This window comes from Meleagris gallopavo, chromosome 6, assembly GCF_905368555.1.
Source record: "Meleagris gallopavo chromosome 6, MGAL_WU_HG_1.1, whole genome shotgun sequence".
Classification (NCBI taxonomy): domain Eukaryota; kingdom Metazoa; phylum Chordata; class Aves; order Galliformes; family Phasianidae; genus Meleagris; species Meleagris gallopavo.
Window position 1 is genome coordinate 35,286,438 of NC_139409.1, and position 27,224 is coordinate 35,313,661.

At 39.5% G+C, this 27,224-nt stretch overlaps 2 protein-coding genes across 2 annotated transcripts; one reads left to right on the top strand and one right to left on the bottom strand.

Moving 5' to 3' along the window:
• Window positions 1-604: 604 nt before the first annotated feature.
• Window positions 605-3,557, top strand: LOC104911518 (E3 ubiquitin-protein ligase PHF7-like). Its single transcript, XM_010712845.3, has 9 exons — window positions 605-647; window positions 973-1,064; window positions 1,159-1,260; window positions 1,457-1,581; window positions 1,765-1,927; window positions 2,024-2,130; window positions 2,343-2,456; window positions 2,570-2,688; window positions 2,824-3,557. Exons 1-9 carry the CDS (start codon window positions 605-607, stop codon window positions 3,555-3,557), a joined length of 1,599 nt encoding a protein of 532 aa, XP_010711147.3.
• Window positions 2,993-26,949, bottom strand: EFHB (EF-hand domain family member B). Its single transcript, XM_019616486.2, has 14 exons — window positions 26,836-26,949; window positions 22,310-22,522; window positions 22,012-22,074; window positions 21,035-21,178; window positions 19,072-19,252; window positions 18,450-18,560; window positions 16,054-16,183; window positions 15,590-15,673; window positions 13,890-13,957; window positions 12,381-12,535; window positions 11,215-11,422; window positions 9,060-9,263; window positions 7,334-7,515; window positions 2,993-4,134 (listed from the first exon to the last, which is right to left on the bottom strand). Exons 1-14 carry the CDS (start codon window positions 26,947-26,949, stop codon window positions 3,973-3,975), a joined length of 2,019 nt encoding a protein of 672 aa, XP_019472031.2. The 3' UTR covers window positions 2,993-3,972.
• Between the last annotated feature and the right edge of the window lie 275 nt (window positions 26,950-27,224).

The following is a 27,224-nucleotide window of genomic DNA, read 5'->3' on the forward strand; positions in this document are numbered from 1 at the left end:
ATCAGACACGCACAACATGGGGATGTCAACCCCACTCGGGCTGGTGTCCTCCTGCTCTGGAAGGCCTGGCCCTTTGCTGTCCATGAGCGCTGTGCCGAGATGGAAGAGCAAGGCTGCCCTAGGGTGGTTCCAGGGCTGCAGCCCTGCCCAAGGGACAGCTCCACTGGCACAGGGATCATTGGCAACAGGGTGGAGGGAAGCGATCCTTCCTGCTGCAGCATGGCCAACACCCGGCCCCTCAGCCTGCACAGAGCCGACGCCTTCCTGCTTGGGTGCCGAGGACCCCCAGCTTCAACCCCCGGGTGGTGACTCTGTCACAGTGGGTGGCAGGGAGCGGCCACTGTGACCCATGGGGCTGTGAGCAGAACAAAGACTGCCAAGCTCACGCCTTGCGTCAGTGTGACTTGGTGAGGTGCGGAGAGGGCAGGGAGGAAGGGGCTGCCTGAGGCTGATAGCGGGAGGAAGGCTCCCACCCCTCCGTGCCCTGTGCAGTAAACTCACCCTTGTCCTGCTTCTCCCTCAGAGTTGGCAGAGGAGTGTGCAGAGGAGAAAGCCCAGCGCTGCCGGAGCAGAACTCTGCAAGTGCTCGCTGTCGATGTGCGCCATGTGCTCAAGGAGGCAGGAGGCCCCCGCCTTGAGGGAGCCAGGTGAGAGTCAAGCGTCCCTACGCACAGCTCCCCATCACCAGGCAAAGGGGTGTTGGGGCTCTGCCTGTGGCTGAGAGGGCAGACACGGTGGGCAGGGACTCCCCAGCCACCTCGGCCAGGGCCCCTCTGCTCCTTGGCCAGGGGGGCCCCACTTGGGCCGTGGCTGCCTGCAGGGACTGGCTGGCCTGCAATACCCCCTTCCCCTGCACAGCCTCCAGTCCTGCCCCTCGTCCAGCAGGGCAGGCACAGAACAGGCCCCTGGGGACAGCCCTCAGGGACAGCTGGCCCTGCACCGTACTCACCGCTTTTGCTCTCTCCTCTCCAGCGTGCATGCTGTGCGGCCAGACAGATGCTGACCCAGACATCTGTGGGCTCAAGCAGCTGGACTTTGGGATATGTGCCCATGCTTTCTGTATGGTGAGTGCCCCTGGGGCTCCTTCCTTTCACCTTCCTCCAAGCAATGGTTCCTTCCTTCCTGTCCTCACACGATCCTGCTTTTTTCTCTGAACAGGCATTTTCCAACGGCCTTTTCCAGCAGGCAACTATAGTGAACAGGACTGCAGAGGTGTCCCCTGAAGACGTCCAACGCATAATCCAGGAGGCAGAGCAGAAGGTGAGGACCTGACCAGTGCAGGCTGGTTTGTGCCAAGAGAGGCTCCTCAAGCTTAGCCCGGTCCCGAGGAAGCAATCCCGGCCCTTCCAGCCAGCTCCAGTGCCTGCATCCTCTGTCCCGAGCCCTGCCCACAGGTGCGGGGCCAGCCACAAAGGCGCTGAGCCTGTTCCTGATGGCACTGCTCTGCTCCTTCCAGCACTGCTTCATCTGTGGCGAAATGGGGGCCCCCATCACCTGTGCAGAGACGGGCTGTGAAGACAGTTTCCATCTGCCCTGCGCCCGAGTGGGTGAATGTGTCACCCAGTACTTTGGAGACTACAGGTAAGGGCTGCCAGGCCTCGCCTGTGAGCGTGCAACCCCTGCTGGCAATACCAGCCAAGGAAGCGAGGAACCTGCCGTGACACCTCTCACTAGCCTGCAGAGCCAAGGCCCGGGGCTCCCTCCCGTTCCTCTGCCCTCCTCACAGCTCTTCTCACCTTGCCTATCCCTTCCGTCTTCCCCCAGTTCATTCTGCCAGAAACACAGCCCTAAGCAGGCTGCGGAGGTGACTCCAGAGCAGAACACCAACTGCATTATCTGCATGGAGCCCGTGGAGGACAAGAAGTCCTACAGCACCCTGGTGTGCCCAGCCTGCAAACACGCCTGGTTCCACCGGGCCTGTATCCAGGTAGAAGCCCTCCCTTTAACCAACAGGCAAGCTGCAGCAGGCAATCAGCAGCACCTGAGCCTGCTCCCGCTCCCACTGACTGTGTTTCTGCTACAGGGACAGGCCATCCGTGCGGGCGTTAACTGCTTTCAGTGCCCCCTCTGCAGAGATGCGGATGCCTTTCTATCTGACATGCTCATCATGGGCATCCGAATCCCACTCAGGTTGGTGTTTTTCTGCCGGCTCTCGAGACACAAGGGCACAAGAGCTGCGCCTGCCCAGGGACTGCTCCGGCAGGCCTGGCTCTTTGCTGCCCATGACTCCAGGCTGCCCTCAGCTTCAAGGAGAAGCTGGAAATGGGCTTGGAGTGAAAGAGCAGGGCTGCTCTGGTCCAGGGGCAGCGGGAGCTCATTGCATTTTCTCCTTTCTCTGGCAGTGGACCAATGTGGGAGGACGGCAATGCATACGCATCGCTGGGATTGAGACACGGGCGCTGTGATGCCACCGAGTGCCTTTGCCCACAAGGCAGGGAACAGGCAGAGGGAGAGGGGTGAGTTACCTCAGCAGCCCTCAGGGGCTACGCGTGGGATCTCAGCCTCACCACAAGCACTTCTTGGCTTGATGCACTTTGTCCTCACAGCCACAACCCCTTTGTTTCCCCAGGCCCTGGGAGCTCTTCCTGTGCAGCTCCTGTGCTGCGGAAGGCACTCACCGGTGCTGCTCCCACCTGAGTAACAACGCAGACGAGTGGGAGTGCAAAGCCTGTGCTGGCGTGGGCACCGGTAAGAGGCAAATAGCCATGGGGGGGGCAGGCAAGGCCTGGCAGTGGGTGCACGAGGCAGCCTTGCCAAAGTCTCTCTGGCTCAAGATGAAGGGCTGGAGGCCTGTCCCGCTGACCTTCCTGCCTCCCCTTACAGCCTCCAGTATCAACTCAGAGGTCACCGGCCCCAACACCGCCAGCCAGCATGGACTGCTGCCATCCAACAGTTCCACAGCACCTGAGAGCAGCAGCTCCAGCACTGCCAGCCAGGCAGCATCAGGGCCTGGTCACAGTTCCCAGGTGCCTGACAGCGGCAGCCAGTCCAGCCAGCCTGGGACAGGCCAAAGGGATGAAGACATCTACAGTCATCCCCAACGCTGCCGTGCTGCGGCTCCATCGGGTGCAGCTGAGAGATGCATCCCAACATCTTCCAGTCAGAGGGCATCACGGTCCTCAAGGGCTTCCCAAGCAGTTGGCAGCCGCAGGTCCAGACAGGGAGAGCGGACTCGGACGCGAAGCCGCTCCCCAATACAATCTCAGGCGCCACGTTCCAACCGCCATCCCCAAAGGTGCTCTGGGAGGAGCCACACACCAGCTCCAAGGGCTGAGAGTGGCTCCCAGCGCTACAGCAGACGGGGAGCACTGGGGTCATCAGGGGATTCCCCAGCGGCTGATCGAAGAAGCCAGCGCAGGCAGCCAGTGCAGGCCCAGACACGAAGCCGTTCCCCTGTGGAACGTTGGCCTGCAGAATCCCGGGGCCAGCTCCAAAGACACCGCAGGAGCCAGTCCAGGCGACGAGGGCCAGCCCAGGTGCAAAGCCGCTCCTGGGTACGTCGGGCCGAGAATCCCCGCAGCCGGCCCCAACGAAGCCGCAGGACTAGCCGGATGTGAGCCCCGAGTGCTGGCTCATTTTGCTGACAAGAACTTATGGAACATTCAAAACAGTGCTAGATGTCATTCCATTCAATGATAATAATCTCAAAAATGTCTTAAAATAAACTCAAAAAAGTAAAAAAAAAAATTGCCTATGCCTAAATTATTATGAGTTATAGTTCAAGAGGAAAAAAATGAAATGAGAAAATAAATAATGTAAGAATGCTGCATCCTTTTTTCTTCCCATGGATACCGTCCATAATGATGGCAGAAAGAATCATATGAATCTGTAGTGAAAGCACTGTTCAGAAAGACCAGAAGCAGTGAATTACAGTTATGAAATCACATCTTTCAAAAAATATTTATTGCATTAAGTACCAGAATTATGACTGATGTCAATTTAAATTAATGCAGAGCTCAAACACTGGATTTATCAACTATCTTTTGTGTGTGATGTATGCATCTTATCCAGTATATTTCTGATACTTTCTACACAAACCTCTTCTTTTTGTTGTTTCATACAGGCTTGTTTCCATATGTCTTCAAATCTTTCATCTGAAATGTTCACACCAATATTGTGAAGAATTTGTGCTACCTACAAAACAATACAACTCAAGTAATTCTGATTGGTAATTTCTTTACACTGTAAAATATAGTTTTCACATACATTAGCAATCTACATCCTGGATCATTAACCTATGAAGTTCCCAATTCAGTGAAATGGAATCTTATATTGATGAAAACAGTGGTATACAAAACTGTTTTAGTAAGGTTGAAACAACTTTAATGTTGAAAAATCAAATACGAATACTACTCTGTGGAGGATAAATAACTAGAAGTTCTCATAACTCTCTTTATCAATACTAACTTATTAAAATACAACTGTGTCTTGACTCAGCAGCAGCCATAAAATAATCACTAACTAAACCATACATTATCAAGTGCACACATAGTTTAATCTGGCTCTTACCTACTATCAACATGATCATATTGAATATCAAATACACACTATTACTCAGCCATGTAATTTAAATTCTTTTTTACAGACTATTGAATTCTAATGAAGAAAACAGCATGTTTAGAAACACTTTGTTCTTTTGTAACAGGAAGTGTCACATTACAAAACTGTTTTACAGTCAGAATTGTCATTAATTACTAGAGGCCTATTCACAAACTGATATTATGATACGACTCTAGGTTTTCATGTAATAATTTTGTTAGCTAATAAATGTTTCAAGATATTAATGATCCATGCCAGTATAAATCGAAAGAACCTCACCAATACTGAAGCAATCTATTTCATGAGTATTGGATGATTTAATGCACTCAGAGATAGTTCTGTACTGCACTCTGTATAGCCTGTGTAGTCTACAATGGAGGATAACATCTCAGGCCACATTATAACTTCAGAGATCTATCTGGTGCTTGACAGGTACAATGGACTTCTCTGTGAAGCACAAACTCTATTTACTATTAGCTATATCTGCATACATGGATTTCCTGCTTGAGAGCTATGTTACAAAATGGTAAATGCTCATGTACATGACATTCTGACAAGCTATTTTAAGAATATTTATGGAACACAACATACATAATACACATAATACTACACTATATCTTTTATATCCCCACCACTAATTAGCAACATTTTTTTCTGCAAAATATATACACAACTTCCAGATGTACTTTCATATGACTGGATATTTATCTAATAAAATTACTAGAAGAGATGGACAGTTTGTTAATATTTCTTTTTCCATTTCAGATTAAAATTTCATGTTTTCCTGTTGTTGACTCATAAATCATATTTCAATAATGAAGTGATCTCTTTTTTCATTAGAAAATACTGAGAAATAAAATAGAAAAACCATAAGCAACATCGAGCAAGGGGCAACATTGTTTTAGCTGGATGAACTTTGGGATGCAAAACAAGAGTGGTAGCAGTCCCCAAAGATAACAGCTGAAAAATGCTTTTAAATTGCTATTAGCAAAACCAGTTCAAGGGAAGACAATCTGGCTAAAATTTTTACCAAAAATTCCTGTGTCTCAGAAACTAGTTTTACACATCTGTAAAATTCTTTCTCTAGGAAAACAAAACAAACAGCAACAACAAAAACCCTATTTATATTTTTATTTTTATATAATTCTATCTGCTGATAGAATTATACGATAATTTACATGGAAGAGATCTCTGGAGATAATCCATCTAACCATACAATCAAAGCAGGGCTAAATTCACCACTAAACCATGTTCCTCGGGATGTGGCTCAGAATTTGAATACATCCAAAGATGGAAGTTTCACATCTGTTCTGAATTACAGAATCACAGGATCGTAGGGGTTAGAAAGGACCTCTAGAGATCATCTTGTTCAACCACTCTGCTAAAAAACATTCACTAGAGTAAGCTGCACAGGCAAGTGTGAAGGCAGGTTTTGAGTATCTCCAGAGAAGGAGACTTCACAAGCTTGTTCCAGTGCTCTGCCACACTCAAGGTAAAGACATTTTTCCTTGTGTTCACATGGAATTTCCTGTGTTCCAGTTTGTGCCTGTTGATCCTTGTCCCATCACTAGAGACCACTGAAAAAAACTTAGTCCCAGCCTCTTGACACCCACCCTTCAGATATTAACAAGCATTAATAAAATCCCCTCAGTCTTCTCTTCCCCAGGTTGAACTGGCCCAAGTCTCTCAGCCTTCCCTCATAAGGGAGATGCTCCGCATCCCTAAATATCTTCATAGCCCTTCACTGGACTCTCCAGGAGTTCCCTGCCTTTCTTAAATTGGAGAACCCAGAACTGGATGCAGTACTCCAGATCCAAGAGATGGAACACCTCCCCTGTGAAGAGAGGCTGAGAGAGCTGGGGCTCTTCAGCCTGAAGAAGAGAAGGCTCTGGGTAGACCTCATAGCAGCCTTTCAACATCAAAATAGGGGCTTTAAGAAAGAAGGATACAGACTCTTTAGCAGGCTCTATTGTGTTTGGACAAGGGGAAATGGTTTCATACTATAAGAGTGGATATTTAGATTGGATATAAAAAAGTTTTTCTATAAGTGTAGTGAAGCACTGGAGCAGGGTGTACAGAAAGGTGGTGCATGCCCCATCCCTTAAGACATTCAAGGTCAGGCTGGGCAGGGCTCTGAGCAACTGGATCTTGCTGTAGAAGTCCCCGTTCATTGTAGAGGAGTTGGACTAGATGACTTTTAAAAGTCCCTTCCAACTCAAATGATTCTATGATTCTAGGTGGTCTCACCAAGGCAGAGTAGAGGGGGAGGATCACCTCCCTTGACCTGCTGGCCAAGCTCTTTCTAACACACACCAAGATTCTTGTGTGCTTCTTAGCCACAAGGACACACCAGTAAGTCATCACCAATCCGCTGTCTACGAGGACACCCATGTCTTTCTCCACAGAGCTCCTTTACTTTAGGTCAGCCCCTAACCTGATGCATGAGGTTCCTCCTCCTCTGCTCTTCTCACATTACAGAAATGTTGAAAGACAGACTCTGAAGCCCTAAATTATCTACCAAGCATTACTGTACACAGCATTTGAGCATGTGAGCAGCAACAACCTGACATACTTCCTTCTATTACGCATTTCACTGAGATAAGACTTCAGTATCTACCATTTTTATGAATAACTTTGAACATGAAGAGCATATATTTTTCAGATGTCTGAATGGACATTAAAGGATGGTAATGTCAAAATAATGATTTTTACAACCTATACAACTTTCTGCTTTCCCATGAGTCAAGGCATTGCATTTATCTAGAAAGAAAGTTCTGGAAAAAATATACTGTACCTCTGCTTTTGGTCTTGATTTAAAGAAGTCTTCTTCATACACTCCCTTTTGACTGAAGACAGAAGGGAACAATAATGCATAAGCATTGGCCTCATCGCCATAATTAGTTCTGTCACTAATGCGGCGAATTCGAGGAGCTGGAATATCTGAACGAATAGTTGGAACGCCACATACTGGATAATCTGTGGAAATTAATCAATGGGTAATATAGAAAAGTATGTAAAAATACTCCCAGGGACAGTAAAATATTTTGCATTAAATAAGAGCAATTTTGATCCTTTGTCTCAAATAGTTTCAAGAGTTTATATAATTTTCCCCCTCATCTTTACTATTTGTAGAATTCTTATTTCCAAATTCTTACCTCCAGCTATATAATGACACATGAGAATGGGAAATATTTTAGTAACTTTTGAGCACTCTCTTCTAAAACCATTTTTAGATGATTCTAAGATGATCTTGTCTTCCTATAATTACAACCTTAATTTCTCAAAAACATAAAACGATTTGAGTTGAAAATGACCTTAAAGATCACCTAGTTCTAACTCCACTGTCATGACAGGTGCCTTCCTCTAGACCAGGAAGCCCAAAGTCCTAGCCAGCCAAGCCTTGAACACTTACAAGAATGGGACATACACAGCTTCTCTGTGCAGCCTGTTCCAGAGTCTTGCCACACTCATAGTGAAGAATTTCTTCCTAATGTCTAATCTAAATCTACCCTCTTTTAGTTTAAAAGCACTATGCATTGTCCCACTACTAATTCCCTGATAGAGACTCTCCCCACCTTTCCTCTAGGCCCCTTTTAAAAGCTGGAAGGCAACTATAAAGTCTCCCTGGAGCTTTCTCTTCCAAATCTCTCAGCCTATCTTCATAGAAAATATCTTCAGGTCCTCTGATCATCCTCACTGGTGCTAGAACTAGATGTGTTCTAACAGCTTTGTGTCTTTCTTATGTGGGAGTCTCCAGACACAATGCTCCAGGTATGACCTCATGAGAGGAGAGAGGATGAATTTGCTCCCTAGACCTGCTGGTCACACTTCTTTTGATGCAGGCTAGGATGTGGTTAGTTTTGTGGGCTGCAAGTGCACATTGATGGCTCATATTCAGTTTTTCATACACTAACAAGTCCTTTCCCTCAGGGCTATTCTCATTCTATTAATCATCCAGTCTATATTTGCACTTGTAATTGCCCTGACTCTGGTGCAGGATGCTACACTTGGCCTTGTTTAAGTACACAAGGTTCATATGTGCCTACTTCTCAAGCCTGTCAAGGTCCCTCTGGATGGCATCCCTTCTCTCCAGCATGCAACTGCACCATGCAGTTTGGTGCTGGCTGCAAACTTGCTGGCTGAGAGTGTACTCAACCCTACTGTCCATGTAACTGACAAAGATGTTAAAAAAATGTCGGTCCCAATACCACCCTCCAAGGAACACTGCTTGTCACTGGTCTCCACCTGAACATTGAGCAACTGACCTAATTGTCAAAGATGTTGTGTGGAACAGCGTTAGATGCTTTGTACATCTAGACTAAATTTCAAATTTTCTACAGATTATCTATGCCAAATATTCAAACCGATAAATTCCAAGCCACAATCCTAAACAAATCTAGATTAGATAAATTAATTCACTATTGAACATTAGCAGTATCTGCAGCAATAGTTTTCAAACTTACTCCTGATTTTTTCTTAAATAATGCTTAGAAATGTGATGTACAGTCCATTGAACTTACAGTTTGTTGGAAGACCACCTACTACAGCATTATACTGGGAAGAAGTTGTTTGATAGTCTGCAAATACACTGTCTGTTGGTCTTGTAAGCATTTTTGGTGTCTTTCCTGAGCTTCCTGCTTCTTTTAATACAAGATCTTCTTGCTTCAACATTGGCTCATCATCTGTCTTTGTGTCAGACTGAGGAGGGACATCTAGTTTTCTCCCTGTTAAAGAGAAGTTACAGAATAGCCAGGATTTATTATCAGCACATTATGAAAGATTTTTAAAAGTTGCTTGAGCTTCTCAGAACTTATAAGTAGATAACATAAGATAAACAATTTACATACTTTATAATGATTCTAGGAAATTGTTCCTTCCTCCTGATTTATGAGACAATCTCTAAACACAAAATCTGAAGATGCACAATTCCTGAGACCTGATGGGATCCATCCCCATGTTCCGAGGGATCTGGTGGATGTAGTTGCCAAGCAGCTATCCAACATATTTGAAAGGTCATGGTAGTCTGGTGAAGTTCCCACTGATTGAAAAAGGGAAACATAACCTCAGTTTTCAAGAAGGGAAAAAAAGAAGATCCAGGGAACTACAGGCCAGTCGGTCTTACCCCTGTGCCTGGCAAGATCATGGAGCAGATTCTCCTGAAGGCCCTACTAAGGCAATAGGAAAATAAAGATGAGGTGGTCAGTGGTAACCAATATGGCTTCACCAAGGGTAAGACCTGCCTGAGAAGCTTGGTGGCCTTTTATGATGGAGTTACAGCATCAGTAGATAAAGAAAGAACAACCGATGACATTTACCTGGACTTGTGCAAAGCATTTGACACTGTCCTGCATGACATCCTTGTTGGAGAAAAATGGATTTGATGAATGGACCACTTGCGGGTTAAGGAATTGGCTGGATGTTCGCACTCAGAGAGTTGTGATCAACAGCTCAAGTGGTTATCAGTGATGAGTGGCATTCCTCAGGGATCAGTGTTGGGACTGGAGTTATTGAACAACTTTGTAGATTATATGGACAGTGGGATCAAGTGCACCCTCAGCAAGTTTGCAGACAACACCAAGCTGAGTGGTGCAGTTGACACACTAGAGGGAAGGGATGCTATCCTGGGCAGGCTTGAAAGGTGGGCCCAGCCTCATGAAGTTCAGCAAGGCCAAGTGCAACATCCTGCATCCAGGTTGGGGTAATCCTAAGCGCAGATAGGGGCTGGGTGGAGAATAGCTTGAGAACAGCCCTGAGAAGGATTTGAGAGTGTCAACTGATAAGAGAGACAACATGAGTTGGCAATGTGCAGAATCACAGAATCGTGGGTTGAAGGGACCTCCAGAGATCATCAAGTACAACACTTGCAGCCCAGAAGGCCAACAGTTTCCTGGGTTACATCAAGAGAAGTGTGACCAGCAGGTCGAGGAAGGAGATTCTGCCCCTCTCCTCTGCTCTTATGAGATCCCACCTGGAGTACCAAGTCCAGTTCTGGGCCCCCAAAACAAGAAGGATATGGAGTTGTTGGAGCAGGTCCAGAGGAGGGCCACAAAGATGATCAGAGGGCTGGAGAACCTCCCCTAGGAGGACAGGCTGAGAGAGCTGGGGCTCTTCAGCGTGGAGAAGAGAAGGCTCTGAGGAGACCTTATAGCAGCCTTCCTGTATCTGAAGGAGGCCTGCAGGAAAGCCAGGGAGGAACATTTTATAAGGGCAAGTAGCAATAGAATGAGGGGAAACAGTTTTAAACTGGGAGAGAGTAGATTTATACTAGATATTAGGATGAAATTCTTTACTGTGAGGATGGTGAGACACCAGGGGAGGTTGCCCAGGGAGGTTGTGGATGCCCCCTCCTGGAAGCATTTAAAGCCAGGCTGGATGGGGCTTTGAGCAACCTGGTCTAGAGGGAGATGTTCCTGCCTATAGCAGGGTGTTTGGAACTAGATGATCTTAAAAGTCCCTTCAGACTCGAACCATTCTATGATTGTATGAAAACAACTCCAGGGTTCTGTAATATGTATATCTCTCTGCTATCACTGGCCAACACTGTTTGGCATGTAAGGGCTATATGCACTCTGTAAATCCTGCTCTTCTAATGGAGCATCTTGTCTACTTCAGAAGGATTCCTGCTGTTGTAGTAACAAGCTCAATTACGTAATCTCTCAGTATTAATTCACTTACCTTTTGTGATTACTTTTTCTTCAAATTCTTCTACAGCCATTTTGTCTTTCCAATTCAGAAAGTTTGCAAACTCCTGATAATTAATGAGACCGTCTTTATCCAAATCACAATAGTCAAATAAGGAATCCAAAAGCTCACTATCGAGATTCAGATTAAGTTGAAAACAGGACTTCCTCAGGTCGTTTTTGTCTATCATCCCATCACCATTCTATTATAAATAAAACAGTTGTTATAACAATTGTTATAAAAATACTCTAACATATGTGTGTACATATATGTATATATATAGCCACACTATTTCAAAAGAGCACCAAAAAATCCACAAGTAGATTAGAAACTCAGAATCGGAATACAAGAGTAATAATGAATAATTTTTTACCCAAATAATACAGTGACTTCAGATTAAAAGTCAGTGTGATAATTTACTGTGACGAAATAGCAATCTAATCACAAATTTTAAAGAAAAACGATTTCTTTTGAAAGTCAGGCATCAAACATTTTGCATACACTATCATTAATGTTATGAATGAAATGGAAATAATACTTTTTATCCAGAGAAAAAAAAATAGGAGATTTGAAATTCTGGTGCTTGGCAATGCAGCAAAGAATTACAGATTGGAGAAAAATATGAATAAAATTCCGTCAATCAATTTTCTTCTGAGGTGATATAAAAATAAATTTTGAGGAGAAAAAAAACGGTAAGGTTATTCTTTCTTACTCTTCTCCCTTGTTTGCCTTTATCTTGGAAACTCCAAATACTACTGGGTAAAATTGTTGCAGTATCTATTTTGATAAGTGGCAATTTGAGAAGCTAGTTTATAGGACTGTTTTCTTTAGGAGATCCAACTAATCACTATAGTATATGATCCGGCCTGTACAGTGATCTGCCAGACAGTGCCTATGATTTTATGTTAAGTATAGAGCCAGTATAGCAACTATAACTTTCCGGAAGTTTTCATTTGGTTTTTAGGTCTGGGTTGTTAGGTTGTTTCTTTTTGGTTGTTTGGTTGGTTTTTATATAGTTGTAGTAATTAAGCTATCTTGTCTTCATATTCTTCTTTTATATTTGCTTTGTTGTTATTATTATTATTCATGTATGCACCTCTACAACACAGAAGTACTAATGAAACACAATACACATACTTTATTTTTTCCAAAACACTAACCTTATCATAATGCCTGAATGCTTCCAGTAACATGTCAAAATTTTCATAGTTAGCTTTCTTCAAACACTGCCTAACTGCAGCTAAGACAGCTCTCTCTCTGTCTTTGCCACGGAGGAACTCACTTGGAACCCTACAGTGAAGAAGATCTCCAACGCCTATGAAAGTAAACACTTCCTCGATTAGTTACACATATATAGAAAATAGAGATTTTAAAAAACAACTTAGTGTCTAGAGTAGAAGAATTTTAATTTCAAGATGCTGATTTTATTCAGTGTGGAATATTTGATAAGGCCATCTCATTAAAAGATCAAATGGTCCACATGATTTCACTACTGACATGCAGTTAATACTGAATATTTTGAAACATCTTTATAGCATAATATAGTAAGAGCTACTTAATGTCCAAATAGTTGAGAACAAAATAAAATACATTATTAATACATCACTACCAGCTTGTCATGTTTCAGGATAATCACAAGAACCAGTAGAAAATTCAGTGTAATACCTTCAAGGGCTTCAATATCACTGATTTCTAAAAGACAAGCCTGTTCTTGGACTACTGTGTAATTCTTCTAGTTTTCTATGTATCTTAACACCGTTAGCATTTTCAAACACTCTGACACACTGATCTACAATTTTCATCCAAGTTCCCACCACAACGCTGAAGGCAATATGGAGTGCAAGAAGTTCAGAGTCCAATTAACTAATAAGTGTAGTTCGCCTTACCCCATTCAAACAGGAATATAGATGCACTATTTTCTACATGTTAAAAATTAATTTTTGCTGTCATTCTGCTTTCTTTTGTTTGTTCAGTTCCTTCTGAAGTTCCTTACAAGGCAAGCATACCTACGCATATAACATTTCACTTAATACCCAACAGAGTAAAGCAGGTACACAGGCTTATGCAGAATTTAAAATAAGTACTCTGGTCTTGACTTAAATAAATAAATAATTACTTAAATAAATTTGAGCCACTTAATTTTTGTTGCCTAACTATTTGCAGCAATTTCCTTTGCTGCAGTTTCCAAGTCATTAATAATTATACCAAAATATCAGAAATTCTAACAACTGTTATTTGAGTTCAGCAGTTTTCAAAATTTTGCCACAATGAAAATTAATCTTTTTTCTTCCCCTCATTCCATTTTCTTTCTCTCTACCAATGTCTATACATTCCTATTTTTCCTCAATTATTGTTTGCTATTTTTACTCTTGTGAAAATGTTCTGGAAAAATCATTGTGAGGAAAGACACATAATTGATGCAAATATCCATTTTTAGTTTGTCACTTAGATGTCAGTATGAGTTTCCCACACTCTCTTCGTCCTGCCTCAGATACAAAAGCTTAAAAAAAAACTAAAAAAAAAAAAAAAAAAGTTACTTCATTTCTTCTCAAATTGCCCCTCCAAAACTTTAGTGTTATCCTTAGGAGTTTATGAAAATTATATACTATATTACTTCAGCATAGTTTCATCAACAAGTTAATATTTTATTCTGCCACTGTAAGACTTACCATATTCATCTGGACGGAGTAACATTCCAAAGGTATGGTCTGCAGGAACATTCATTGTTTCTGCTATACTGTCAATATGCACATTCCTTTATTATTTGTCAAATAGTTTATTAGTGGCTAAAATAAACTGTAAGCTATCATTAAAGAAACATGCTCACCTGTTATATAACTAGGAATTATACACATAGTTAACTTGGATTTTTTTTCACTAGTACACTGCTTTAAAGTTATAATTGCAGAAAAGCATCCTGCTATATACATTTAGAAAATTGACTGTTAAGCAGAACTAAATGTAAACATTAATAATTATGCGTGTTCAAAAAGGTAATAGGAAAAAGCATCTCAATGTTAAAATAAATTGTTTTTCTATAAATATGATAGAAATTAAAGAGTGAGAAATGCTTTATAGCATACCTGACAGATATTACTAATGTTTAGGACAAACCAGATCTCCATCTGAAAAAGTGTCACCAAAATAAACAACTTTTGACAACAGTAGAAAGATTTATTTACATCTGCTTTTTCACACATAATGTTTTCTACAAAGTATAGCAACCAAGCAAATATCCATCTAGAAAACCTGACCCCATTTTTTAATAGAAAATTAAGATGATGTTGATGACTCTAAGAACTTATTTCTTCATTTGAAGAAGATGCAATGCTCATTTTATTTTCATGTTTAATAATTAAAATTTTGTTATATGAATTAGAAGTCTCTGTCAAAATTGAAAAGAGAAGTAGTGCTCGCTTCTGAAAACAACAACAAACAAAAACCACATAACTACAGAGATGGAAATTGGTAACTGAAATACTACCATGCGTTTTTCTCCTTTTCATACTGCACATATGATTAAATGTTGTTAGTTATACTTTTCCTGTAGTATTAGTGCTGGATTTGAGCTTGTAGAGCAACCTGTATTCCCTGACTGATCGCACTGCCTCACACTGCTCACAATCCAAGTCTCCTTCACAGTAAGGACAGAAAAGACAGAAGATAAACTGGCTCTCCCTACAGAAAGGGAAACATGCTCACTCCCAATAGGAACTATCAGCATAATCCATCAGAGTCACTTTGAGCCTGAGATTTTGAATGCAAAATTAAATTTGGTACCAAAGTCAATAATATTCTGGGTCCCCAGAGAGTTGTAAAGAAATATCAAACATCTGCAAAGACAATCTTTGCATTCAGCAACACCAGTTTAGTAGCTAAGACTACCACAGTTCACCATAAGCACTGTTTTGAGAACTAAAACAGTTGTTGGAAATCACCCAAGGTTCATGAAGCACTGTAACAATATGACTAAGTACATGCTGCTAGATAATATTACAGTTTAGTTTCATGTCCAACTGAATACAGATGGCCTAAAGCAGATCAACAAATCCAGTGTCAGAGTAAGCAAAATGGTTGTTTCCAAACAATACGTGAGACATTTCAGTTCTTTCAAATCTTCCTAGAAGCAAAAAGCTAAATAAATAAACACTTCATGATATAGCCTTCACAGCCACATTGATATAGCCACAACACAGCCTTCATTACTAACTTTCACAGTGAGGGCAGGCAGAGTCCCATCCTGTAATTGAGCACTCCAGTAGAAGCTTAGAACACAAATTTATATTGCTTATCTAAAACAGAAAAAGAAACTGGTGGCTTGGAAAGTGTGTATAAATTCTGTTCTTGGAAGGTATCTTTGCTTACTTACGGATCAAGGACTTTTCCAATCTGAGGCTGAAATTTTTCCTTGAAGTCATCAATTCTTTTGGGTACAATTTTTGCTGCTCTTTTCCTATCAGTGTTGAGAGAACTCACAAACAACTGCTTCACAATATTCTACAACCACTCAATAATATTAAAAAAACACACATACTAAAAGGAAACAGCAACTTTTTGCAAGGGAAATAAATTTAATAACTGAAAATTCTTATATTTCAAAATCAAAGACATCTTCATTTAACATGAAGGAAATGCCAAGTTCTATGCTTTCATATTATAGCAGAAAGGATTTGAATAAATTATTCTGAAAATTAGTCCTTACATTTACCTTTCAGTTCAATAAATCTAACAAACTGAAGGATAGGATATTTATCAAGATATATATTATATTCAATATGAAGACTTTTTTAAAACTCATACTGCTAATTTACTACTTAACTCATTGTAACTTACAATTGCCAATCGTAGAGCCAATTTAAGGATTTGGATACATTTCGTCCATCTTCAAAGTGAGGGGTTTCTATTCCATACACATAAGACTTGTTGAAGTTCGGTGAGTCATACTTCCTATTTATTGCTTCCCCTATTAAAGAAAAAAAAAAAAATCAAGTGTTTCAACTTGCTTAAAACACTTCAGCAGAAGAAATATATATTAGAAAAAAGTATATTCATTCATAAGATAAAATAATAAAGAAAAAAAAGTAAAATAATAAGGAAAAAAAAAGCAAATTCCTAATTATTTTCAATAAAAGACAAGAAATTTGTGTAATTCACACAATACTTAAATACTTAAGATTAATCTCATTGTCAAAAGAGAAGACAAAAGGCAACAAAAAAGCCACAAAAACTACTTGAGTTATAAAATAGCTGGATGTCCAAAACACTTTTTATGTCTGAATAAAGACAAAAGAAAATCCCAACAGAATTAATGAAAAAATACTAGATTGCTTAATCATGCAAACAAAACCACTTTTTAATTCAGTATGTAAGCAGAAACAAATACCATTCAATGTGTTATTTATTAACAATTAAGCGAAAAAATATTTTGACTTCCTGCACTTTCAGATATACGCTTCCTATATTGAATTAGTAGGAATTTTACAATAAAGTCTGGGAAAAAAGATATTGCCCTACATGTTTATAAATCTGTTAATCCAAAATTGCCTGCTTTATGTACAAGAACATCACTTCAGTACTCTGTGTAACTGAGCAACAAGCATCTGTAACCCATCACAGAAGAAAAATGGCATTTCACAAGTGCCACTCATCCAAGTGGAGATCAGTGATGAGTGGCATTCCTCAGGGATCAGTGTTGGGAATGGAGTTATTGAAGATCTTTGTAGCTGACGTGGACGGTGAGATCAAGCGCACCCTCAGCAAGTTTGCAGACAATACCAAGCTGAGTGGTGCAGCTGAAACACTAGCGAGAAGGGATGCTATCCAGAGGGACTAATTTTTAATTCTTTTTTTCTGCATTTTCAATCCCTTTTTTAAAAGAACTGCAATTTAAACTTTCAGGAAAAAAAAAAAAAGTATCTATGCATGCTTATTAATAAAGTCTTCCTCTGGCTGTATTGTTGCATGGAACATTTATGTTTTGTTCAAAACTGGAACATATTGTTGATTTTTTTTTCCCCTTTTACATAAAGACAGTTTGTGTTCCTGCTGCTTAGTTTGTCTACTCTTGACTTCTCCATGGTCTGTGGATAGAAGTTATAAAGGAGACAGAAACAGATAATTCCTCTAAAACACCTGGTAAAGTTGGGGAGGAGAAGAAATAAAATTATATGTTTGGCCAATTTAGAGCAATTGTGCCATATTCTGCAAGAGCAGAATTTCTCAGTGAGAGACCACAGTACTTCTCCAAAAACAGCCTCCATATGAAATTATTCATTATTACAACCGAAATATCTATTTCTTACATTCTGAGCCAACACCTACTAAATTGTTGGTAATAGCACAATAGTAACAGTAAACTTTATTGTAATGCCAATTTTATAGATCAATAACGTAAGTTTCAGAGTGTAAGTGGAAAAGATGGACATGGGAAAAACAGAAGTGGTTGCCTAACAAATGTATGTGCTGCATATTTTTCGGTGTTCCTGTGTAGACCTACGAGATAAATGATAACTACTAAGGAACACTTCAAATAAATATAACCCCTGAAGTCTGAAGCAGTGTAGGTACAGCCCACTGGAAGACTATAAACCAAGACTGTGGGACAGACTCACAGGCAGGCTGAGGAATTTGCATTTCAGAGTGCCAGACAGCACACTGAAATTCTTTGTAGTAACCAGAGCTTGATACTGAGCTCCTTCCAGAAGACCATATGACCTGAAATTTTGTATCCTCATGAAACAGAGGAACCAGAAGAAAAAGTAATGGGACAGGCTGGGGCTCATAGCATACACCTCTGAGCCTGAGACTGCTCAGATACAGATAACAGACATAGATAAAGCTGAAGTCACTAAGCAACCAGAGCATCTAGATGCTTCTGCATTTTTGGGGATACTTTGTTTTCCAGATAGCTCCCAACCAAAACCAGTCTTTCAGCACCTTCATTAAGCCCTTATACTGCCTAACATACTTACAATGAATCTACAATTCTAGAAATGGGTACTCTTCTTTCAGTTGCACATCTGTTGTTGTTGTTGTTGTTTTTTTCACCATTGCTTTTAAAATGATTTATATTCTATTATATTAATAAATAAACTGTAATTGCTTGCACCTCAAAAATCATGTGTGATACATTTTGAAGATGCGATGAGATTCAAATTTATATTAGGTCTTCTTATGTTGCTTCTTAATAGCCTTTGAACAGATCAGAATAATAATCATTGTAAACGTACCAGAATAATAATCATTGTGTGACACAACATACAAATCATGTCCTTCTCTGGCTTCTTTATCTACTTCTGCAAAAGTTTTTGGAGGATTTATAAGCTCCCCAGCTGATGTATCTGAAAAGAAAAGAACATATTTACGGGTTTATTGTTGGTTTGTTTTAAAATTTGAAACAGTATTTATTGGAGAAGATGCTAATACTGTGAAAATATGACATTTTTTAGTCATCCTTGCAGAAAATCAATAAAATTAATAGGAATCTTGTAACATGATAATAGAATAGAGAGTGAGAATAGAGTGAGAATCACAGAAACTGAGATGAACGTAACTGTTGCAAAGGGACTATATGGTGAATGCATATGTGATCTGCTCACAGCTATGAAGGAAAGACTGACAGGTTAAGGTAATATATTATACACAGCAAAAAGCCCTACTATTTACAAAATGTTTCAGATGTCTATTTGTTTATCATAACAGAAAAAATACCAGTACATTTTTATGCCTTTCAGTATCTTCTGTAATGACTTTTCTGCTAAACCAGAATTGTTGGAAGTATACAGTTTAGCCTAATATAAAATTGCATACTTGTATTTACAAGAAGTATGTTTTAGCATTACTTTTTCCTACCTTGGATAATTTTTGTTCCAAATGTGGTATTGATTATATCCAAGCCCTCGGGTAACATAGCAGATTGATCATGTGACTTGCCCAAAGGTGCTTCACGATTACTAAAGTAGATTGCTTCTTTTTTGTCTTGTAATTTTTGTTGAAAATTAGTTTTAGGAAGTGGATTTATCAGTGATGCTGCCTAAAGATGTCACAAACAACAAAAGAGGCAAGAACACCAGCAAATTTTAATCATTCACACATCAGGACAGCTAACCCCTCACATCCACAAAAACAGCACATTGATAGTAAGTCTTCTGAAGACGTTTTAGATTATTAGACTCATAATTTCTTCTAACAAGTTGTAATACGGAACTGTATTGTTAGATTAGGTCATTAATAATCATTGCTATGCTAAATCTCCAGCAAAATAAAACACAGACTCTAAGACAGAACTTTCTAATTTTATACAAGATTTTTCATTTGTTGATAAATAAAATTTCAGACAGCAGTTTTTCTGCTCTTAATGTATATTAGAAACCACTGTCAAATTACATATTATGAATTACAATATGACAAAACTGAAGTGTGAAAATGATATAACTATAACATCTTTTGAATGTCTCCTAGTGCTTATGAGGAAAGACATCTGTCATCTAGTGGTTAAGTCTATTCACTAAACATCTACTCTCAGTTCTGCCTGTGCATATTTTAAGATATAGAGTAATACTGCGATCCAAAAGGAAGTATCAACAGAAAGGACTTTAGGAGGGTTTCTCGAAGCTTAACAATAAGTTAGACAAAATGTCTATCCAGAAGGCTTGGGTCAATGGAAATTACTTGTAAGCTTAGATCAACACAAGGAGAAAAATAAAATCTCAAAAAAGTAAAAAAGGTTCAAAAAATACCAAACCAGGCTACACTGATCTTCTCAAATCATTCAATTTTTCAGACTGGCCATCAAAATAATGGGGACCCTGAAGAGGATTTATTATTAAATATTTGGTAAATGTTATATAAATATATATTGGATAGAGGGGGAAAAAAAAAAAAAAAGCAGTAGTAGATATAATGATCCAAATCCATGCTTAGAAAACTCACTGCCTCCAACTCTTCCTCCAGTTAACATTTAATTAATAATACAAAGTAAAATTATCTTCCAGAGATGATACAGACTAAACAAGTCAATCTATTCAACATAAAACTTCTGAGGAGGTACAGTATGAATCTAATTTTTTTTATTGTTACTATTATATTGGATATGCCTAATGAATGTGCTACTCAATATCCTCAAATATCAGGTCTTAGGTTTTCCAACCTAGAGATTAAGCCTAAAAGTTTCTGCCTTAGCTTCTTCATTTGTTAAATTGAAAACTGTTCATTTACAAGCCCTGCTGACAAGACATACCAGCAAAGTGTTATTTACTAACAAATAACTACTTTCAGAAATTTGAATATTATCTGATAAAATTAACAAGAGCTCTTACCAAGAGTTGTTTGATTACATCTTACAAAAATAATTTCTGAATTATACATACAAAATAGACAGACATGTCCAAATAGCACTTTTTAACTAACAAAATCATTTACAACTCAAAAGTAAGAAAGAATACATAAAAAGTTGCTGAACATTCTCTGGTAATAGTTCACTTGCTAAGAGCTCAACAAGTTTTGCGTCTGTATTTAGAAGAGGAAAGAAGAAAAATTTGTGAGCAGAAGACAGTTAAATGTTAAAATGCAATGAATAATTCATTACTCGTTGCAAAAGTTATTTGATAAAAGTCAGCCAACTATTTCCCTATTTCAATCAAGCTAAATCCTATGAACAGACCTCAGAATTCAGATAATCCAAGCAGCAGTGAAATGCTCAATGAAATCACTCAGCTATGACTTTACCTTCAACGATGAAGGAATCAGTTGCATTTATTAAGCACATTCTTAAGCAGTTCATTTTCAAACAAAAGTAAAGAAATCACATCCTTACAGCAACTGAAGAACCTGATGTCATCCCATGTGTCAAGTGAGCTGCAACATCAGGATCATCTGCTCTGCCATGGAATATTCTTTTAGCACCAGGAGCTGGATTTGTCGTATTACGAAACTTCTTCACAATAGCTGGAGTAATGGGCTATATATAAGGCAAAGAAAATAACGATTTCCATAATACAATAACAAAAAGCCGATTTAGTGTGATTCCACAGATGTAAGAGCAAAATAGAAAGATGTTTTAGGACTATAACACATCCTGCATTGCTGCAGGTGCTGATACTCTGAACAAAAGGTCAACACAATCCAGTCTAAATTTAATCAAATCACCAACAGAAGTCAGGAGAGAGTAAGCTTCACCTTTCTGGCTTAGGCTTTAAGTGGATAATAGCTTCCTTACATATGTTACATTTACCAACTTAAGAAACATTTACCATAATCTACAACCATTCCCCCGTCAATTAAGCAATTTCTGAAATTACTTCAACCACTGTCTTGTTGTTTTGGATTATTATTATTTTTTTTTTAAATGCACTCATTTCAAGGAAGAGCTGTCAGTGAGACTGGAAAGGGAGCGTGGGAAACACAACTCTAACAGGGCAACTTTGATGAAGGAGAAGGTCCTCTATCAGAAGTCATAACTCCTCAAAATAATCACTGTAATTGTATCAACAGAGAAAAACTGTGGTGTAAAAATATCCTCTTTAATCCTCCTTAAGAGGATGTGATGAATTTCGTAAAACATACAGACAGAAAAAAAAAAATTAGAAACTTCTACATTCCTACCAGCTATTTTCTGTGATCCCTTTAAACGACAGCTGTAGAAAAATATGACCATGGTTTCACTGATGTTCTTTATTTTAAAAACCAGCATGAGGCAGAAGAAGTAACAGATTTTGGGCCTGTCTGAGAGCACAATTACTAATGTGAAGGTATACAGAAACTTAAAAGTGAGAATCTCAAAAGCACACTCACCCTGGGTAAAGCTTCAGTGAGGCAGTGTGCAGCTGTATCACCAGTTGGAAACAACTTCCCAGCCTAAGCAACACAACCAAAAAAAAACAAGGTGTAACTAAGCCAAATGCTCCAACATCTCATACAAGATGGCTAATTGTCCCACTCTGTTAAAAAGAGAGTTGTTTTTTTTTTATTTTGGGTGTAAGGCAGGACTGCAGTTAGAAGAGCCCACTGGCCCCACTAGCTGCCTCTGCTTCAGCCTCAAGGCCAGACTATGACCCTGGTAAAGCATAGAAAGCATGCAGGTTTCACTCACAGCCGAGATGTGGGGAAATCTGTCCGTGAAACTCCCCTGGTAGACAGGCTGTGGCGGACCCGCCATGGTGCAAGTGGGGCGGTTTACCCGCTGGCCTGGTAACGGTCGTATCCTGGGTGGCACCACCGGCTTCTGCCGCACCTCCCTTACAGCCAGCTCACACTGATGGCCTCCTGCCCTCAGCTCCAGGGGAACACCAACACAAGTATCAAACTTCCCCAGTGGAAACAGATACAGATTATTTCCGAAAAGTAGCTTTGGTAAAGCAGATCAATTTTCACTGCTGTTTAAAGCTCCTCTGTTTTCAGAAAGGCTGATTTCCTCTCAGGCGACATCAGTAAACTTCCCCCTTCCTCCCAGCAAAACATCTATATTTAATCACATCCTGTTCCATTCTCTATCCTCCTACAATGGCAAAATCAATTTTAGGTAAATGTACATACCTTACCTGTAATTAATTAACAAACATTACCAGCTGTTGCCATTTTAGTCACAGTTCTAACATTTGTTTGACAAAGAAGTTAACTGAATGCTGAGCTCTGAGGATTCTGTCCTACAAATGGCAGGCAGGAGGTTGGCAGTGGCTCCTCTGGGGTGAACAGACCTACCTGATATCAGGGATGTATGGCCACCTACTCCAGTGTTGCATGTCCATGGTGTGATCCATGAGCATGTGTGACCAAAGCATAATCTTTTCCAGGTAACATACGTTCTCAGCTCTAATTTAGCTGTGGCTATTGCTGGCATCCTTTTTCAAGAGTAGACATTTCTTTGTTGTAAGAATGATGGTACAAAGCCAGTAATGTAGAACAAATGTGACCACTTTGCAAATAAACTTTAGAAAATTCTTAAAATGTTTGGTTCACTTATGCCTTCTTCAAACATTTTTGTTGTTATTTTTAAATGTTCCTGCCAAATAATATAATGATTAACTATAATCATTAGATTACCTGTTATGCCTTAGTGTGCAACCTGTTCCTCTGTTATATACAATTTCTACCTAGTAAAGGCCAAATTGTGATTTGAATAAGCCAGCCTGTTAGAAATGAGGGATGAATTTTATCTGATTGAAAGGAGTAACTGGGCAAGGATAAAACTGTCAGCAGAAGAGAGAACTACTTATTCAGGGAGAGAACAAAGCATAGTACTGCAAACCTATACACTAAAGTAAGTATATACAAAAAGCTGAAACAAGGACTTGAACTTTTATTGTTTCATGTGTTTGCATTTCTACTCAGCTTGTATTCAAGGTATTACCACTTCGTACATTGCTACTTCTGATTTCTTTTATTTTACAGTGTTTTTCCCCAACAGGTGGCCACACTTTCTAACTGAAAGAATCCCTTCAGCCTTGCTGAAAAAATAGTGCCTGGCATTGGGAAAGAAATACCTATTGCAGAAACAAGTAGAGGAGTCCCCAGATTTTTTCTGTTTTATCTCTGTGTTTTTCAAGAGAGATGAGGATCCCTATGAATCAACTCGAAACTTACTAGCAATATTTGTGTTTCTTGGAGCGATCTTCAACACAATTCTTAGAACCAGATCCTGAACTTCTTCAGACTGAAAATCTGCTTTTAAAAATGTTCTCTATTGGTAGCTTATTTGTGAAAGAGGGTGATGCCTCACCGGCTGCTTTTTGTACAGGTGCCATAGAAAATAGGAAAATATTCTTATCTACAGGAGCTACTTCTAACATAAATTACAAGGGAGTCCATAAACCTTGCTAGGAAACAGGCTACTAGAAAGATAGAGATTAATATTTCCCTTTCATCTCCTACATTAAAAAATATTAAGCTGAAATAAGTGCATTCATATTTTCACTTCCTGTCAGGAAAAAAAAAAAAAAAGTAATATTCTTAAAAATGTGAATCTAGAGGTCACAGAAATAAACTTAATATAATACTGTATGAATTTGGAGAGATTTTGCCTTCCTATGAACTGCCTTAAAGGTAAATAGGATTCACCCTGTTAGAATACAGGTTAAGTGCAATCTCAGCATTTTATGCTGATATACAATAGGAGGAAGAGCTAAAACTTCACATTTTTATTAACCTATTTTCAAGATATTTTCCTAAATCCACAGAACAAATACAAAATGTGAACTCAAAGTTCAGCATATCCAACACAAGAGCTGTCCCTTCTCCCTATAATTCATCTTATTTTAGGAATCAATGTCATAATCATATTTAGATGGATTGAAAGTTAATGGGTGTGTAGGTTGAAAGTTTGCAGGAAAGATGTATAAATTTTAAGAATAAGCTGATGAATTAACAAAAAAATTAAACTCCATTTTAGAAAAAAAAAATTCTTCAGTCAAATTAACTCAAGATGACTTTGTCATCTCCTAGGTTATAAATAACATAAGCCCTACAGAATTCTGCTTTGGAAGAAATTGAAAAAATATTCCTTTCTACAGCAGCATTATTTATTTTTTTATAAACGGTGCTTGTCATCTGAAAGTTTCTATTATTCACTGACATTCAATACCCACAGTACCATGCCTTTTTCTGTCTCCTACAGACTAAAACTGAGGAACAGAAAATACCTAAAATCTTAATTTCACTTTCTTTATGAAACACAATGATCCCATGTTCTACAACAGTTCTCAATCTATTGTCTTGGTACTTAGCATTCCCTAAGTTTGTTAGTGTCCAAAGGCCAGAGAATGTCATTTAAAATGCCTCAAGTTTTGTGAAACTCTTGATGGACATTAGCTATGTTAACATCCTTTGCTGTTGCCATCGCTTGGTTACGTTTTTTTTTTTTTATTAAGCCATTTACATATAGAAAATTACTGCTTTCTGTGTGCTGCATACATTCTGTACGCTATACTATGACCAAAACAATGGATGTAAAGAAAATGCACCCAAATAGAAGAAAAGCAGAAAGGAGGATATTGGAACAGGTAGATACATAGGAAGAGGGGGAAAAAAAAAAAAAAAAAAAAGAACTTAGGAAGTGAAACCAAGATGAAAAATCTAACAGAATAAATAGATGAATAGATAGTACATCCTCTGAAGTCAACTTCTATTTATTATTATATATCTCTATTTAAACATTAAAAGCATGAATAGAGCATATTGTTAAATTCCATTGAGAAATGCTGAAAAAGAAAACAATTTGTTGAAATCATGACCTACTGATACATTTATTTATTTATTTATTTATGTTAACATAATCCAACGCAAAGTTTCACTTTTCATATTTTAACAGTAACATAGAAAAACAAAAAGGTAACCATTGATCACTGGAATGACTAGCCTGGTGATTTCAGACCTGTTCTTAAAGTGCTGTTAGTCCAGGCTACAGTAGAAGAAACTCATCCTCACCACTACCATTCATGGACTCATTAACTCCAAAATATGGTAATGAAAATTCATTTAACTACTGCTCCATGCTCTCCATTTCATATGTTCACACTGTATCTCTGCTTATGTCAGCTTCAACCAGATGTGAATGACTTGGGGTTTCACAAAGCAGGAGAGAAAGACTGCAGGTCTGTGTTGCAGCCATAGCCAGTAGGAATCTCATGCACATAATGTATGCTTTCTAGGAGCACACTACTATCATATGTAGTTCTACCATTGTACACGGGTCGCTCTGAAAGTAATGCCTCTTATTTCCACACAAACTACAGCATATACTACAAAGAGTATAACACTGTATGATAGAGCAAATTCTCAGCTAAAAAAAACACTATTTTTCAACATAGTCATCACCATTAGCTTTGCATTTTTGCCAGCAGTGAACGAGAACATGAATGCTGTGCCTGTAAAAAACTGCAACAGTGGAGGTGAACCACTATCACCACTGCTGAAACATATTACCCACTGCCTCATTGTGCTCTCATCCACTGTTTGATCTCCATAAACGTTCAGCAAGCACTGACGAGCATCAGTGGATACCATTTTTTTCTGCATGGAGGCTTCCAATTACAAACCTTTGCTTCACATGCACTTTCACGTCAGACACCAACTTGTCAGATTGTGCCTCTGCTGCCATCTGTCACATGACAACAAAATGAAGCAGAATATTGGTGGGAAGGTTCGATCTTTACTGCCATACCACCAACATTCTCCTGTGACATCATGAGCCAACATAACAAACTAGGAAGCATTACTTTTGTTGTACCCTAGTATATCTTTCATCCAAAATTGTTCATTTCTGTACTGGCTCTGGCTAGGATGAAAACAACTCTTTCTCACGTGTTTGAACTAAAGCACAGTTTGAGAGGAAAACATCACTTCACTTTGATTCAGTATTTCCAGTGATGGATTTTCTAAACAACCTTCATTAAATTGTACAAATGATTAAACATGATGAATTATGAACTTGTATAATTTCTCATATGTTCTGCTTTTGATTTCTTTCAAATGCCAACTACAAAACCTTGATGTATCTGCCAAATTGAATAAGTATTTATTGTCGCCCTTTTGTTTCCTACACAGCTCACTTCTTAGTCCCACACGTGGGACCAAGTGATTGATCCACACTATTGTCACTTATGAGTTTCAGCACATCTTTACCTCTTTCTCTGTGAGACAAGTTTTCAAGCCTTTATAGCCATTCTTACCAGGCTTCCCTGAAGTTTCCTTTAATCTTTCAGCATTCTTCCTTAGTCTCCCAAGAGTAGTAGTCATGACCCAAGCCTGCTGGTGTCCATGAAGTGTTTGAACAAAGCTCTCAAGAGTTTGAATTTTGGGTGGAGCTGTGTGGAGGCAGGAGTCTAACTTGATGATATATGTGGATCTCTTCCAATTCAGGACATTTTGCAATTCTATACACATCAAAAAGGTATGCAGGATTGTGAGGGCTTCAAACACACTAGTAGCACAGAAGATCAAAAATGGATGCCCAACAGCCTCTTGAACAAGATGTATCACATAGTGTCTGCATGTATTACTAGCAATCAAGG

Bases quoted from the DNA above. Each gene is read 5' to 3' on its own strand.
- LOC104911518 (XM_010712845.3), top strand. From the start codon at position 605: ATGTGCTCAAGGAGGCAGGAGGCCCCCGCCTTGAGGGAGCCAG. The intron at 648-972 runs GTGAGAGTCAAG...TCTCCTCTCCAG, and splicing joins CCCCGCCTTGAGGGAGCCAG to CGTGCATGCTGTGCGGCCAG. The intron at 2,131-2,342 runs GTTGGTGTTTTT...TTTCTCTGGCAG, and splicing joins GGCATCCGAATCCCACTCAG to TGGACCAATGTGGGAGGACG.
- EFHB (XM_019616486.2), bottom strand. From the start codon at position 26,949: ATGACTACTACTCTTGGGAGACTAAGGAAGAATGCTGAAAGATTAAAG. The intron at 11,423-12,380 runs GTTAGTGTTTTG...TATTTATAATAG, and splicing joins CATTCAGGCATTATGATAAG to AATGGTGATGGGATGATAGA. The intron at 7,516-9,059 runs GTAAGTTCAATG...TAATTTCCACAG, and splicing joins AGGTGGTCTTCCAACAAACT to ATTATCCAGTATGTGGCGTT.